The sequence below is a fragment of the Macrotis lagotis genome, chromosome 2 (genome assembly GCF_037893015.1).
Source record: "Macrotis lagotis isolate mMagLag1 chromosome 2, bilby.v1.9.chrom.fasta, whole genome shotgun sequence".
NCBI classification, from domain to species: domain Eukaryota; kingdom Metazoa; phylum Chordata; class Mammalia; order Peramelemorphia; family Peramelidae; genus Macrotis; species Macrotis lagotis.
Window position 1 is genome coordinate 188,287,186 of NC_133659.1, and position 12,750 is coordinate 188,299,935.

Sequence of the window (12,750 nt, forward strand, 5' to 3'; positions counted from 1 at the left end):
AGATAGATAGATAGATAGACAGACAGACAAATAGATAGATGGATGAATGGATAGATGGATATATATATTGAATATAATATTGTAAAAATGCAAAAAATTGTAAAATAGCCTGACAAGGTAAGGAGGAGTGCTATGAAAAGTAGCATGATACCTGAATGCTACCATAATTTTCCCCATTTCTCAAATGGAGTATGGAGGTATAAGCCAAGAGAATAAGAAGCACCTTTCCCCTTTTTTGGTGCTCTTCCTGACCTGAGATCCTCTAACACAAGTTCATACACTTAGCACTTTACTTTGACTTTGTTCCTATATTACTGATATCTCAATGGCTTCAGGAAAGGATTACTCACCTAAAATTAAAAATGTAATGTGGTAAATGACCTCAAAAATACTCCACCCCATCCCCAAGATAACAAATAGCCACCTACAGAACTGGACAAAGCAAGACATTAATTAAGAAAAATCATCCAATTACATATAATTCATGATGAGCTGGCAAACACCATTGTGCGATACGTAGGCAAAACTTAGAAAGAAACACCCTAATCTCTGCGTATAAAAAGAGTCAACTAAAACATGCTGGAAGCCGACACACTACAGCCGAACCCCACCAGCCGAGTATAGATCCTTTCCACATAGACACTATGTCTCTCCGATTCTCTTCTTCATCCAGAAGGACTGGTTCCTGTGGAGGAGCTGGATCTGTTAGGCTGTCAAGTGGGGGAGCAGGTTTGGGGGTTGGAAATACATGTGGCATGTCTGGAATAGGAAGTGGCTTTTCATGTGCCTTTGGTGGCAGTTCATCTGGAGGAGGTTATGGTCTGGGTGGGGGAAGCTCTTCCTATGCCAACTTCATGGGGAATGAAGCAGGGCTCCTCTCTGGTAATGAGAAGGTAACCATGCAGAACCTTAACGACCGCCTGGCTTCTTACCTGGATAATGTACATGCTCTGGAAGAAGCAAATGCAGACCTGGAGCAGAAGATCAAGGGATGGTATGAGAAATATGGTCCTGGTTCTTGCCGGGGACTTGATCATGACTATAGCAGATATTTTCCAATAATTGAAGATCTTAGGAATCAGGTAAGAGAACATAATTTTATAAGACTCAGAATTCTATGATATATTGAGCCCTCAAAATAGTTTCACAATGAATAATGTGGCTTTAAACTTTCAAATTTCCATCATTGATTAAAATACATTTGAAGAATTTTTATGAAAATTTATATCTCTGAGTAGGACAAATTCACTAACAGGTATTCGATCAATATGTTTGTCATTAACTGAGCCTCTCACCCCACTCCATCTTCACCCCTCCAAAAAAGCAGAGGAATACAAAAAATCTCCAGTGATATTATTTGTATCTCTTGGCTATTTTATTGGAAAGCAGTCTTTCCATGCAGAAATTTTTGCAGTTCCAAAGGCATAATCTGAAATTATTCAGAAGGCAGACTTTGGTCCCTGGGAGCAATAGATGTCTTCCTATAATGTGACAAGTGACTAGGCTTCAGAAAATTATAAATGATATATGAAAATATTTTCTTTTTTCTTAATCTGCTCCCTCTTTACCAGATAATTTCAGCAACTACCAGCAATGCCAGTGTGGTCCTGCAGAATGACAATGCCAAGTTAACAGCTGATGACTTCCGATTAAAGTAAGTGATGTTTTGAGAATAGAAATCGATTCATAGGGCATCTCCCTCTCCCATCCATTTTATTTCTAAAATAACTTTAAGGAATTGGGTATTTTAGGGATGGCTAGGTGGCACAGTGGATAAAGCACCAGCCCTGGAGTCAGGAATACCTGAGTTCAAATCCAACCTCAGACACTTAATAATTACCTAGCTGTGTGGCCTTGGGCAAGCCACTTAGCCCTATTTGCCTTGCAAAAATCTAAGAAAAAAAGGGAATTGGGTATTTTGTTTTTAAACTCAAATAGTATAAGAATGAATAAATAGCTTAAAGCTCCATTATATTTATGAAAAATTGCCTCTAAATCATGGTAGTAAAAAAATTAAAATTTGGAGTATATAAGAAATTGTTTTCTTTAATATTAATCTCATCTCTTTAAGAAAAGTGATCAACATAGTATATTTATCCCAGAATCCAATTAAGATATTTAATCTCTACCTATTTCAACTTGAGTTTTATGTTTTCATGTTGAAAAAGCTTTTTACTATTCTTTGAGGTATGAAACAGAGTTAGCTCTTCACCAGAGTGTTGAGGCTGACATCAATGGTCTGAGAAGAGTATTGGATGAGCTGACTTTATGCAGAGCAGACCTGGAGATCCAGGCTGAGACGTTGAATGAGGAGTTGACTTATCTCAAGAAGAACCATGAAGAGGTAAAAGTTTTCATTGTTCCAGTTATCTCCCCCTAAATATAAACTTTCCCTTTGCCAAAGTCATATGTAAAGTCTTCAAGAGCAATCCAAGGAAGACCTGGTCAAATTCTGTCAAGTTCAATGAAGGATTTGTTTTCCAAAAACAGATTACACTCTTATTTTTACTTTTTTATGACAAATAGATGCTCATGATCTAAACTTTAAAATTTCAGACCCTCCCCAGATCTAGAGACAGTGGTCATTATACTCTTTCAAAAATATTCAGAACCTTATTAATTTAATCTAAATTAATCTTCTACTTCAGGAAATGAAAGCCCTCCAGTGTGCTGCAGGTGGAAATGTGAATGTGGAGATGAATGCAGCCCCAGGGGTGGATCTGACCATTCTGTTGAACAACATGAGGGCCGAATATGAGGCACTGGCTGAACAGAACCGCAGAGATGCTGAAGCCTGGTTCAACGAAAAGGTAATTTTGCTAGAGTCACCTTTGAATTTGACCCTTGATTTTAATCAGTCAACAAGAGATTTTTTTTAAATCCAAAACATAATCTTAACATTGAACATCAATACAACTCATTAAACTTATTTAGTAACTATTTAAATTTAACTTAATGAAATTCAGAACCTAAAATAGTACACCAGCTCTTGTGTCCCTCCTTATAAGTCTCCAAGACTCATCCATTCATCCATCTTCCCTTATCATCTTTCTTAGTTACAGGTGTTCAGCTCTTATCCATTGCATTTTTTTAAAGTGACTTGATCTAATTATGCCATTTATTCCAGAGTGCCACACTCCAGCAGCAGATCTCTGATGATGCAGGGGCCACTACCTCAGCCAGGAATGAGCTCACTGAAATGAAACGTACAGTTCAGACCCTTGAAATTGAGCTGCAGTCCCTCATGGCCACAGTATGTGAAATCTTATGAAATAAATATCCTTTAGAAATTGGGGGGGGACTTAAAATAGTGCCTTTCTTCTTTCATAATGTTAACTTCCATGTGTATTAGTCTCCCATGGTGAAAAAGCATTTGTATTTCATTGATTAGAACCCCATATGTCTTATTAAAGTGGGACTTACTATCATACATTCAATATTAGGATATATTTCAGATGTCATTTATATAATGTTGAAATGAGAAAATGGTTGTGTATGTGTGTTTTAGTATTGCTCTACCCCAGCTTACTAGATAATCTTCCAATATTACAGAGAAGAGAAAACCTCAAACACCAGCTCCTTCATTCATCTACACTGGCAGTATTCTCATTTCTATAGACTCTAGCATTCCTATAATGCTACTATATAAATGTTATAGAGTCATCAGGTGGAAGGCACAAAAGCAAGGGAAATACCCAAATGTCATTATTCCTACACTCTTCTATCATGGCCAAAATGGACCATTCAGGTTGAGACAGACATTAATCCAACCCCTCACCCTACCCCCTACATCACATGCAAGCCTAGGGAGAGTGTCTTCATGGATTATACAAAGTGCCTTGATGCCTTTTCACCTTACAGAATCAAGAATTCTCAACCTAAAGAGCAAATCTCTTTACTAGGTCTATTAATGGGACAAGTTTTATATTTCAACAGGCTTTCTTTAGAATGTTCCAATTATGTGTATCTAAACACAGTCAAACCAACCTTGTTTGGAGAAACTGGAAATGGGACAGTAGGAATAGTGATGAAGAATGTGTATCTTAAGAACTAGAGGTTTTAGGCTTTAGAAAGAAAAGCTGTAGTTTCAATCAAGATGGCTACAGGGCCATAGTATATTAATTCTATGGCTGGAAGGGATCCCAGAGGTCATCTTGTCCAAACTGCTCATTTTACAGATGAGTAAACTAAGACCTAATGGAGTTAAGTGACTTGCCCTAGGTCACACAGTTAATCAGCATTAGAGTTGGGTTTCCACCTTTTCAAATGCAACAACATAATCACTATCAGTAGTACCATCTTCAAATCCAGGAAGTATTTGATCCTGGAAAATTTGGGGGGGGGGGTGCTAATTCTGGATTGACACCAAAAGTAAATTCCAAAAGGATAGTTTTCTGGAACCCCACATATACACTTTATAACAAGGTCTATTTCTACTGACTGTCTCATTTTAAATCCAGCCATGATTCTTTTACCACTCCCATAGAAACATTCACTTGAATGCTCACTCACTGAGACAGAAGGAAACTACTGTGTGCAGCTCTCTCAAATACAAGCCCAGATTGGGGCCCTGGAGGAGCAACTGCAGCAGGTCAGAACTGAGATGGAGGGCCAGAAGCTGGAGTATGAGCAGCTCCTGGACATTAAGGTTTATCTAGAAAAAGAAATTACAACATACTGCTCCCTCATTGATGGAGAGGATGGGTAAGTACAACTTCTTTTGAAAATTGTGCTTTTGAAGGGTGGAAACTATCAGAAAAAAAAAAAGATGAAGGGAAAGACTAGAATAGGACAAAACCTTTAGAGTTGGAAGGGGTCTTTGGGACCATGGAGTCCAACTGCCTCATTTTATAGATGAGGAAATTGAAGCACAGAGAGATTTAAGAAACTTGCCAGAGGTTACACAGCTAGTAAGTGTCTGAGGAAGGATTTGAGCTCTGGTCATCCTAACTCCAAACTCAGCACTTTGTCCACTATCCCAACTAGGTTTCCTCTAGTTCTAAATTCCTACCATCCTGTTTTTGTAAGTTAAATGAGAGTAGTAGCAGTTGGGTTTTATATAAACTATGTGATTTTCCCAGTGTGTAGATTGGTGCTTGCTCTGCATACAGCAGGTGCTAAATAAATGTTTTTTTTGTGTTGGAGAGACAGGAGAAGAAAACAAGTCAAAAAAATCTATGATCTGGATTGTAAATAGAAAAAAAAATTTTAAAAAATTCTGGCTTTGGTTTCCCATTTCATTGTTCTTTGTTGATAATGATGATGTGTCAACCACTACATCAGGCACTGGCAGAGACATGTAATCAGGTATCTTAGCATCACCAGTGTCAATAAGGAAATGCTCGTTGAATTGGACTGAAATAGATGAGACCCAAGCCCTGCCTTCAGAGAGCTGACTCCTTTTTTTTTAATTAATAGAAATTGTTTCGAATCCAAAGGTAGTTATGGACTTGGAGGACCAGGAAATCAGATAAAAGGTAAAAAAAAAAGTACAATTTTCATCTTTTATAACATATTTCTATTGCATTTAGTGTGTATCTATATACATTTGTGTGCATATATATATGCATGAATACATCTAACTATGTATACTGTGCATATGCACTAAGATACATATTCTTCTATGTTTTGCACATGCATGCATCTGTACATGTATGTATATGCATGTGTTTTGTATGTGTGCATTTCTCTATGTGGGAATGTACATGTTTGTACATAGATATCTATAAGTATGTGTATGTGTATTTTATACATACATAGACATACCCAAAATTTTTATATACTTATATCTATAACTACATGTATACATGGAAAAGTAGTCTGGATTAAAAAAAATTTATCTTGGTATACATGCACATATACACATTTGAATATATAAAACATATGTGAATATCCATTTATCCATATCCACTTGCATGCACAAATGTTCTGTAACTATATACATGTGTGCAAATGTATGCACATCTATTGCCATGATGTGCATTCATGTATTTGTTCCACATTTATAACTTAATTATTTATACTTTCTGAATGTTCATGCAAATCCTCTTTCATTTTAGATTCATCCAAATCCACTGTGATTAAAACAGTTGTGGAAGAAATCGATCCTCGGGGCAAAGTTGTCTCTTCCAGGGTTCATTCAGTTGAAGAGAAATCCTCCAAAATTAACAGCATCAAGACGGAGCAGAGAGTGCCTTCCTAACCATGCTCAAAGCAAGGACAAAGGAGAAGCCCTTAAGTTCAATTACAGAATTAAAATAAGTACAGAAAATAAAGGCTTCTCCTTTTTTTCCTGTCTTTTAGCAATTTAAAACAAATCCTTCTTAGAATCACAAAAATTCCATTTTGTTTTTCTTTGGTGGTGTCTCAATAAAAGTTCTAATTATTGCAAGCCATCTAATTGATTCCAATGATCTTTGTTTCAGGAAAGTTGTTCAAAGGAAAGCTGAAATTCAACTTTCAGATCTCTTGATTGATACATTGCTATTGTAACTCAGGAGTACATTTCACATATGAAATAAAAATAATTTCAGTGCAATTCTAAGCATTGGGAAGGGAGATAGATAGCATGGTATGATGGAAAGAGTAATGGATTTAGAGTTGGGGGTGAGTTTCAAATATCATCTTAAGCATTTACTTACCAACAAGCCCTTAGACACTTGTTCTTAAATGTCTCTGGGTCTCAGTTTTCTCATTCAAACAGTGAGGAAGATAGATTGGACTGGAAAAGTTATCTCATTTCATTCTTCCCAGGAAAACTAAGGAAGGAAGGAAGGAAGGAAGGAAGGAAGGAAGGAAGGAAGGAAGGAAGGAAGGAAGGAAGGAAGGAAGGAAGGAAGGAAGGAAGGAAGGAAGGAAGGAAAGAAAAGGGAAGGAGGGAAGGAAAAGGGAGGAAGATGGGAGGGAGGCTGAGAAGGAAGGAGGGAGGGAAGGAAGGAGGGAAGAAAAGAAGGAGGGAGGGAGGGAAGGAGGAAGGAAGGAAGGAGGGAGGGAGGAAGGAAGGGAAGGGAGAGAGGGAGGAAAGAAGGGAAAGAAGGAAGGATTTATTAAGTGCCTACTGTGTCCCATACACTGTACTAAATGTTTTGTAAGATATTATCTTATTTAATCTTCATAATTACCCTGGAAAGTTGGTGCTCTTATTATTCCCATTTCACAACTTAAGTAAATGAGGAAGATAGTGGCTATGTGACTTCTCCCAGGGTCACACAACTAGTAAGTGTCTAAGGCTGGATTTGAAGTTGAGTCTTCCTGACCCCAGATCCAGTACTCTAACTGCCTCTGATAAGTACATGATTCTACTGCAATATGATTCCTACAAAAATCCTCAGAATCCTCATGATAGAAATTGTTCATTTATGAACTATTGTCAAAGGTTGACTTAGCAGAATGTTCAATTAAAATCAGATTTTAAATCCATCAATGGAGGGGAAAGGAGGTGATGAGGGGATGGCAGGAGAAGTCATCTGTTCTGTCCAGGACAAGGAAATAAGAAAGCATTTTGAATTCATAGGATTCTAAAGAGATCATCTAAAAAAACAGAATGAAAAAGAAAGGGGTAACTAGGTGCCCTTGACACTTACTGTGTGATCCTAGGCAAGTCACTTTACCCCATTGCCTTCCAAAAAAGTGGGGGGGGGGGGCGGTCTTCTAGTTCAAGCCTCCTGGTAAGGAAACTGAGAGGTTGTGGCTTGCTCAAAGTTCCCTAGCTAAGAAGCAAAGTCCTTTTCATTCCAATCTATTGCTCTTTCCACTGGAACATTTTTCTGTACTTACCTTCTGCTTCATGGATTTCAATGGCTAAAAAATTTATGAAACTCCCTCAAATTTAAGGTTAGGATTTGAAAGAATAAACACATGAGTTTACAATCACTGTGGTAAATCTCTGAAGTACTATTATTTTCTTAGCACTTTAAAGTTTACAAAGCACCTTACTTATGTGATTTGATCCTCTCAACAATCTTATGAAGTAGGTGCTTTGATTATTCTCATTTTACAGATGAGCAAACTAAGGAACAGTGACTCACCAGGTTAAGTGACTTGCCTAGGATCACATAGTTAGTTAAGTATTTAAGGCCAAATTTGAACTCTGGTCTTCCAGACTCCAGACCTGGCACTTCATCCACTGTATCACTTAGCTGTCCTACTCTTAACCATGGTAGAATCTGACACTTTTAAGCATTGATTTAAAATTTGTGAAACACTTTGTGTACAGTATGTGGTTTAAGCCTCCTATCACTCCTGTAATATGGAAACTAAGGCATTATAATTCCTGTTTCTCAGATGAGGAAATAGAGACTCAGCAGAAAGACAAAGCTACTTCCCTGTAGTTATCAGAGTTAGTATGGTCAAAGGTGAGGCTTGAACCCAGGTCTTTCTGACTTGGTCTTTTTAAGTCCCATACTCTCTCTCTCCATTAATTCACACAAATGGTCTAAAAAAAATCACCTCTGTGGCCCATTTGGTGAATGAGTCTAATTAGGTAGACTTTCTCAGATAATAAAAATACAGTACATGACTAGACCCATCCTCAAAGCTATTCTGCTTAGTAGGCCTGTGAGGGTTTGTATATTCCGCTGATGAAGTGTTCGAGAACCTAGGATCACCTCCATACCACAGTGTGGAATGAGAGACAGGTTTTAGTATAAACTCTGAATAAATGTCTGCTGCTAACGGTGTCCCAGATATGAAGACTATACAGATCACTGAATAAGACTTAATTGAAAGGAATACAATAACTTCAGCCAGTAAATAGTTCAAGAGATGGAAGACATCCTCAGAAATTGCCACATCACTCTGAATCCTCATTGTCACTCTCTAGGAAGGACTATTACCTAATTATCACAACAATGAAACTAACAATAATATGCAATATACATAATATTATATAATTATATAGTGCTTTTAATGTTCAGCAAAAAAAGAAGCTTCCCCCATAACAATATACATAAAACTTTCTGGCAGGTTTTAGTTCATATGGAAAAAGAGCAATTAAGGAGAGAAAATTAGTCTAAATTAAAATGAATTCTTCCTGCAAAACCATGGTCTAGTTGAATACTCTGTAATATCATCTGATTTAAAACATTCACCTAGAATATTCATCTAGACTATTTAAATATTCATTGAATATAGGGGTTAATTAAATAATCATTTGAAAATCTAAATATTCATTAAGAATATTCAATAGGAACAAACCTGCAAAGGAGGATAGGATAAAATATAATTGGTCTAAGACAGTAGTTGTCACTGTTTTTGGTCTCAAAACTCCCTTATACTCTTAAAAATTAGTAAGGAATCCCAAGAGAATCTTTGTTTATAGGGGTTACAGCTATGAATATTTGCCATGTTAGTATTTTTATGAAAATAATTTAGACCTTGTAGATCCCTAGATGTCCCTAGACCAGACTTTGAGAAACATTTATAAATCTAAAGACTACAAAGTTTAGAAGATACAAATGTTTAAAACAATAATTTTAAAAGACTGAACAATTTGATATTTTGTTGCATTCATATTTTTAACTACATTTGCATGAAAGTTAATGCCTAGAATGGAAAAATGCAATAGAAATGTAGCAGATGAAATATTCCCTTCCCCACTGAAATGATATTCTCAAGTAATATTTCTTCCAGGTTCAGTCACATCCTTCCCCCCACCACCAGAAAGTAGGTGTTGCCAGGTATCCCAAAGACAGAAGTTAAGGTTATAGAGTCTCTGCTCCTTCAAATGAGCTTGTCTTACATTACATGGAGTAATATGTTCACATCAAACTAAAAGGTTGATTTGATGACTCATTTTGTGTTAGTTGCCCCAGAAACCAAAATTACTAGTTATAGATTTACTTAGGGATAAATCCTAGAATCAGAAAATCCAGGCAACCTTGACATTAACATGATCTGTGATTTGTGTGGGTTCTTAATATTATCTCTACTTATTTGTCTGAAAACTCTTGAAAATTATAGGTTTCCCTTATCTCAGAAAAGATTGTGTGAGTTAATTCATGCTTGCAAAATTCTTAGAGATCAAGAGATTATTATGTTAATAATACTCTTGTGTCTTTAGAACACCTTTCATGTAGGGATGTCATAGCAATTTAAAAAGTTTCACATTCATGCTCAAAACACTCTCATGAAAGGAATATATGTGCTTGTGTTTCTATATACATGGACATATATATATATATATATATACGTTTAAGTATACACATACATATATGTATTCTTGTGTGTATATAGATACACACATATATTTTGTTCTTGGAAAACAGAAGCAAATATAAATTACTGGATCAAGTCACAAACTAAAAGATAGAATTGAGCTCAGGTGTCTTGACTTGTTATTCATTTTTCTATGACAAACTTTGCTCTACCATGAATCTTAACACACATAAAAATTAATTCTGTAACATTAATTCTCATAAAATATTTTGATGCAAAAGTCAGGCTGAAAATTCACATATTTGATTAGAGTTTCACATCTTCAAATAGCTTATAAATGTTTCCTTGGGCAAGCCACTTAAATTCCCTGGACCTCAGTTTCTTTAATTTATAAAACAAAGGGTTAGACTGATGACCTCTGAAGTTGTTCCTTGCTCTAAGTGTATGGTTTTGTGATCTTTCTAACAAAGATTTTCTGATTCTCTCCTCATACCAAGAAGTCAGAGCTTCTTTTCAAAGCACTTTGTTTCCTCTAACACTGAAATTCCCATTCAGAAAAAAATGGTATTTTCTTAAAGACAGAGGCCTCTAATCAGCAAACAAGAGCAGAGATTTTAAGATAATTGATAGAGACTAGTCACTATCTCACAGTCAACTTTATTATAGTAATTTACATAATTAATATGTATATCATGTTTGTGTCCTTTCAAATGACTTTATGGGTATTAATTAAGGAATACAATCAAGATTCATTTGAAGCTGCTCAATATTATTATTTTCATTTGACCAAGAAGGAGTCTGAGACAGTAGGTTAAATAATTAACTACATATTCCAACTGAGACTCAATTGTAGGATTGAATTTTCTGAGGAATATTATTTCTCTGCAATCCACCCCAGAAACAGAGCACAGACTGAAGCATACTTTTGTCTCTTTCACTTTATTTCTTGCGAGCTTTTTTTTATTTTTTTTGGAGGGGGGGTTATGTTTACTCTTACAACAAGACTATTTTAGCAATGTGAAAATAAATAAAAATATAATTTTTTAAAAAAGGAATATTCTTTTTCTCACCAAAAGTAAGACTATCTGTGGGAAATTGTGCCCCTTTCCTCACAGAATTTTCTATTGTGGAAGGGTCTTTTGTTTTCTTTCATATTTCCTTATTATTGTCTCAATTAAAAGTTCTGTTATTTTAAAAAAATAATTAATCAGAAGTCATCCTGTTAGTTGAGAGCTCAAAATTAAAATTATCTTCTTGTGATAATCAAACTCTTCTTCAAGATGCAAGAGCTTATGGACTGGACTTTGGTGTAGTGTTGAGAGACAGAGAGAGAGAGAGAGAGAGAGAGACAGAGAGAGAGACAGAGAGAGAGACAGAGAGAGAGACAGAGAGAGAGACAGAGAGAAAGACAGAGAGAGAGAGAGAGAGAGAGAGACCTGTATCCTTTTATTCATGATGTTATACTTTTTATCATGACACTATGAATCAACATGAGTTCCATGTAATATCCCTTTAAAAATGAAGAAAAAAAACTAATTGAGAGAATCAAAATATATTGGAGTTAGAAAAGTAGGAAAAGTAAGAGTGTGTGTGTGTGTGTGTGTGTGTGTGTGTGTGTGTGTGTGTGTGTGTGTGTAAGTGTGTGTGTGTGTGTGTGTGTGTGTGGTGATGGTGGTGGTGGTGTTATGGGTATGTGTAAGATGCCCAAAATTAATACTATCTCAGAAAGAGCCAGAAAGACCTGAATCTTTAGACACTCATTTGCTGGCTTTGTGACCCTGAAATCACTTAACCTCCCTAGACCTGAGTATCCTGTAATACAAGGGGGAAAAATCAATCCCTGTCCTTGAGGAATTTACATTTTACTGGGAGAAATTGATGATAAAACTGGCACACAGATTAATATAAAGTAATACAATGCAAATTTCAAGGCAGAAATGGGATATCAATCCAAAAGAACAAAAAATCATTGAACAGGTTAGAAACACAAAATCATAAAATTAAAACTCAAAGGGACATCAGAAGTTTTCTAGACTTTTCCTCATTTTTTAGATAAGGAAAGAGAAGTCCATAGAGATGAAGAGAACAGTCTAAGATCCCACAAAATCAACATTGAAACCTTGCTCTCTAAACCTAAATTCACCACAGCCTCAATTAGAAGGCAAATGTTAATAAGAGAAGGCTATGGAAATCTCTTTGTTGGGAAGATGAGAAAGGCAGCAAACAGTTCTCATTCCAGCTCCTACTTTTTTCGTGTGAAACAATATGATTTCTATTACAGAGGTGTAAGAATAGATAGTATTACTCATCTTAAACTCTGAAGGTTAAGGTCATAATCTAAAATTACTCCACCTGGCACCATTTTATAAAACACCCTCGAGGCATCTTTCCACCTACAAGCGATACCATTTAAAATCAAACAATTTTTGGAAACTGATAATTAGGCAGAAAATAGCGTTTTACTAGACATCGGCCTGATTAAGACTGAAGTGTCTTGCCAACTGCATATAAAAAGGCGAATGGCACCAGGAGATAACATACTTTGACTCTTGCACTCTTCTCTGGGAAAGGGTTGCCCATCTATCCTAACGCACC

General features: G+C 36.1%; 1 protein-coding gene across 1 annotated transcript; it reads left to right on the forward strand.

Annotated features, from left to right (window-relative positions):
• The first annotated feature begins 644 nt into the window (after nucleotides 1–644).
• On the forward strand, nucleotides 645–6,202 carry LOC141511348 (keratin, type I cytoskeletal 27). The gene is made up of 8 exons (XM_074220571.1): nucleotides 645–1,082; nucleotides 1,572–1,654; nucleotides 2,188–2,344; nucleotides 2,649–2,810; nucleotides 3,128–3,253; nucleotides 4,487–4,704; nucleotides 5,419–5,477; nucleotides 6,060–6,202. The coding sequence occupies exons 1-8, from the start codon at nucleotides 645–647 to the stop codon at nucleotides 6,200–6,202; spliced, it is 1,386 nt and encodes a 461-aa protein (XP_074076672.1).
• Nucleotides 6,203–12,750: the final 6,548 nt, after the last annotated feature.

Bases quoted from the DNA above. Each gene is read 5' to 3' on its own strand.
- LOC141511348 (XM_074220571.1), top strand. From the start codon at position 645: ATGTCTCTCCGATTCTCTTCTTCATCCAGAAGGACTGGTTCCTGTGGA. The intron at 2,345-2,648 runs GTAAAAGTTTTC...CTTCTACTTCAG, and splicing joins TCAAGAAGAACCATGAAGAG to GAAATGAAAGCCCTCCAGTG. The intron at 3,254-4,486 runs GTATGTGAAATC...CCACTCCCATAG, and splicing joins TGCAGTCCCTCATGGCCACA to AAACATTCACTTGAATGCTC.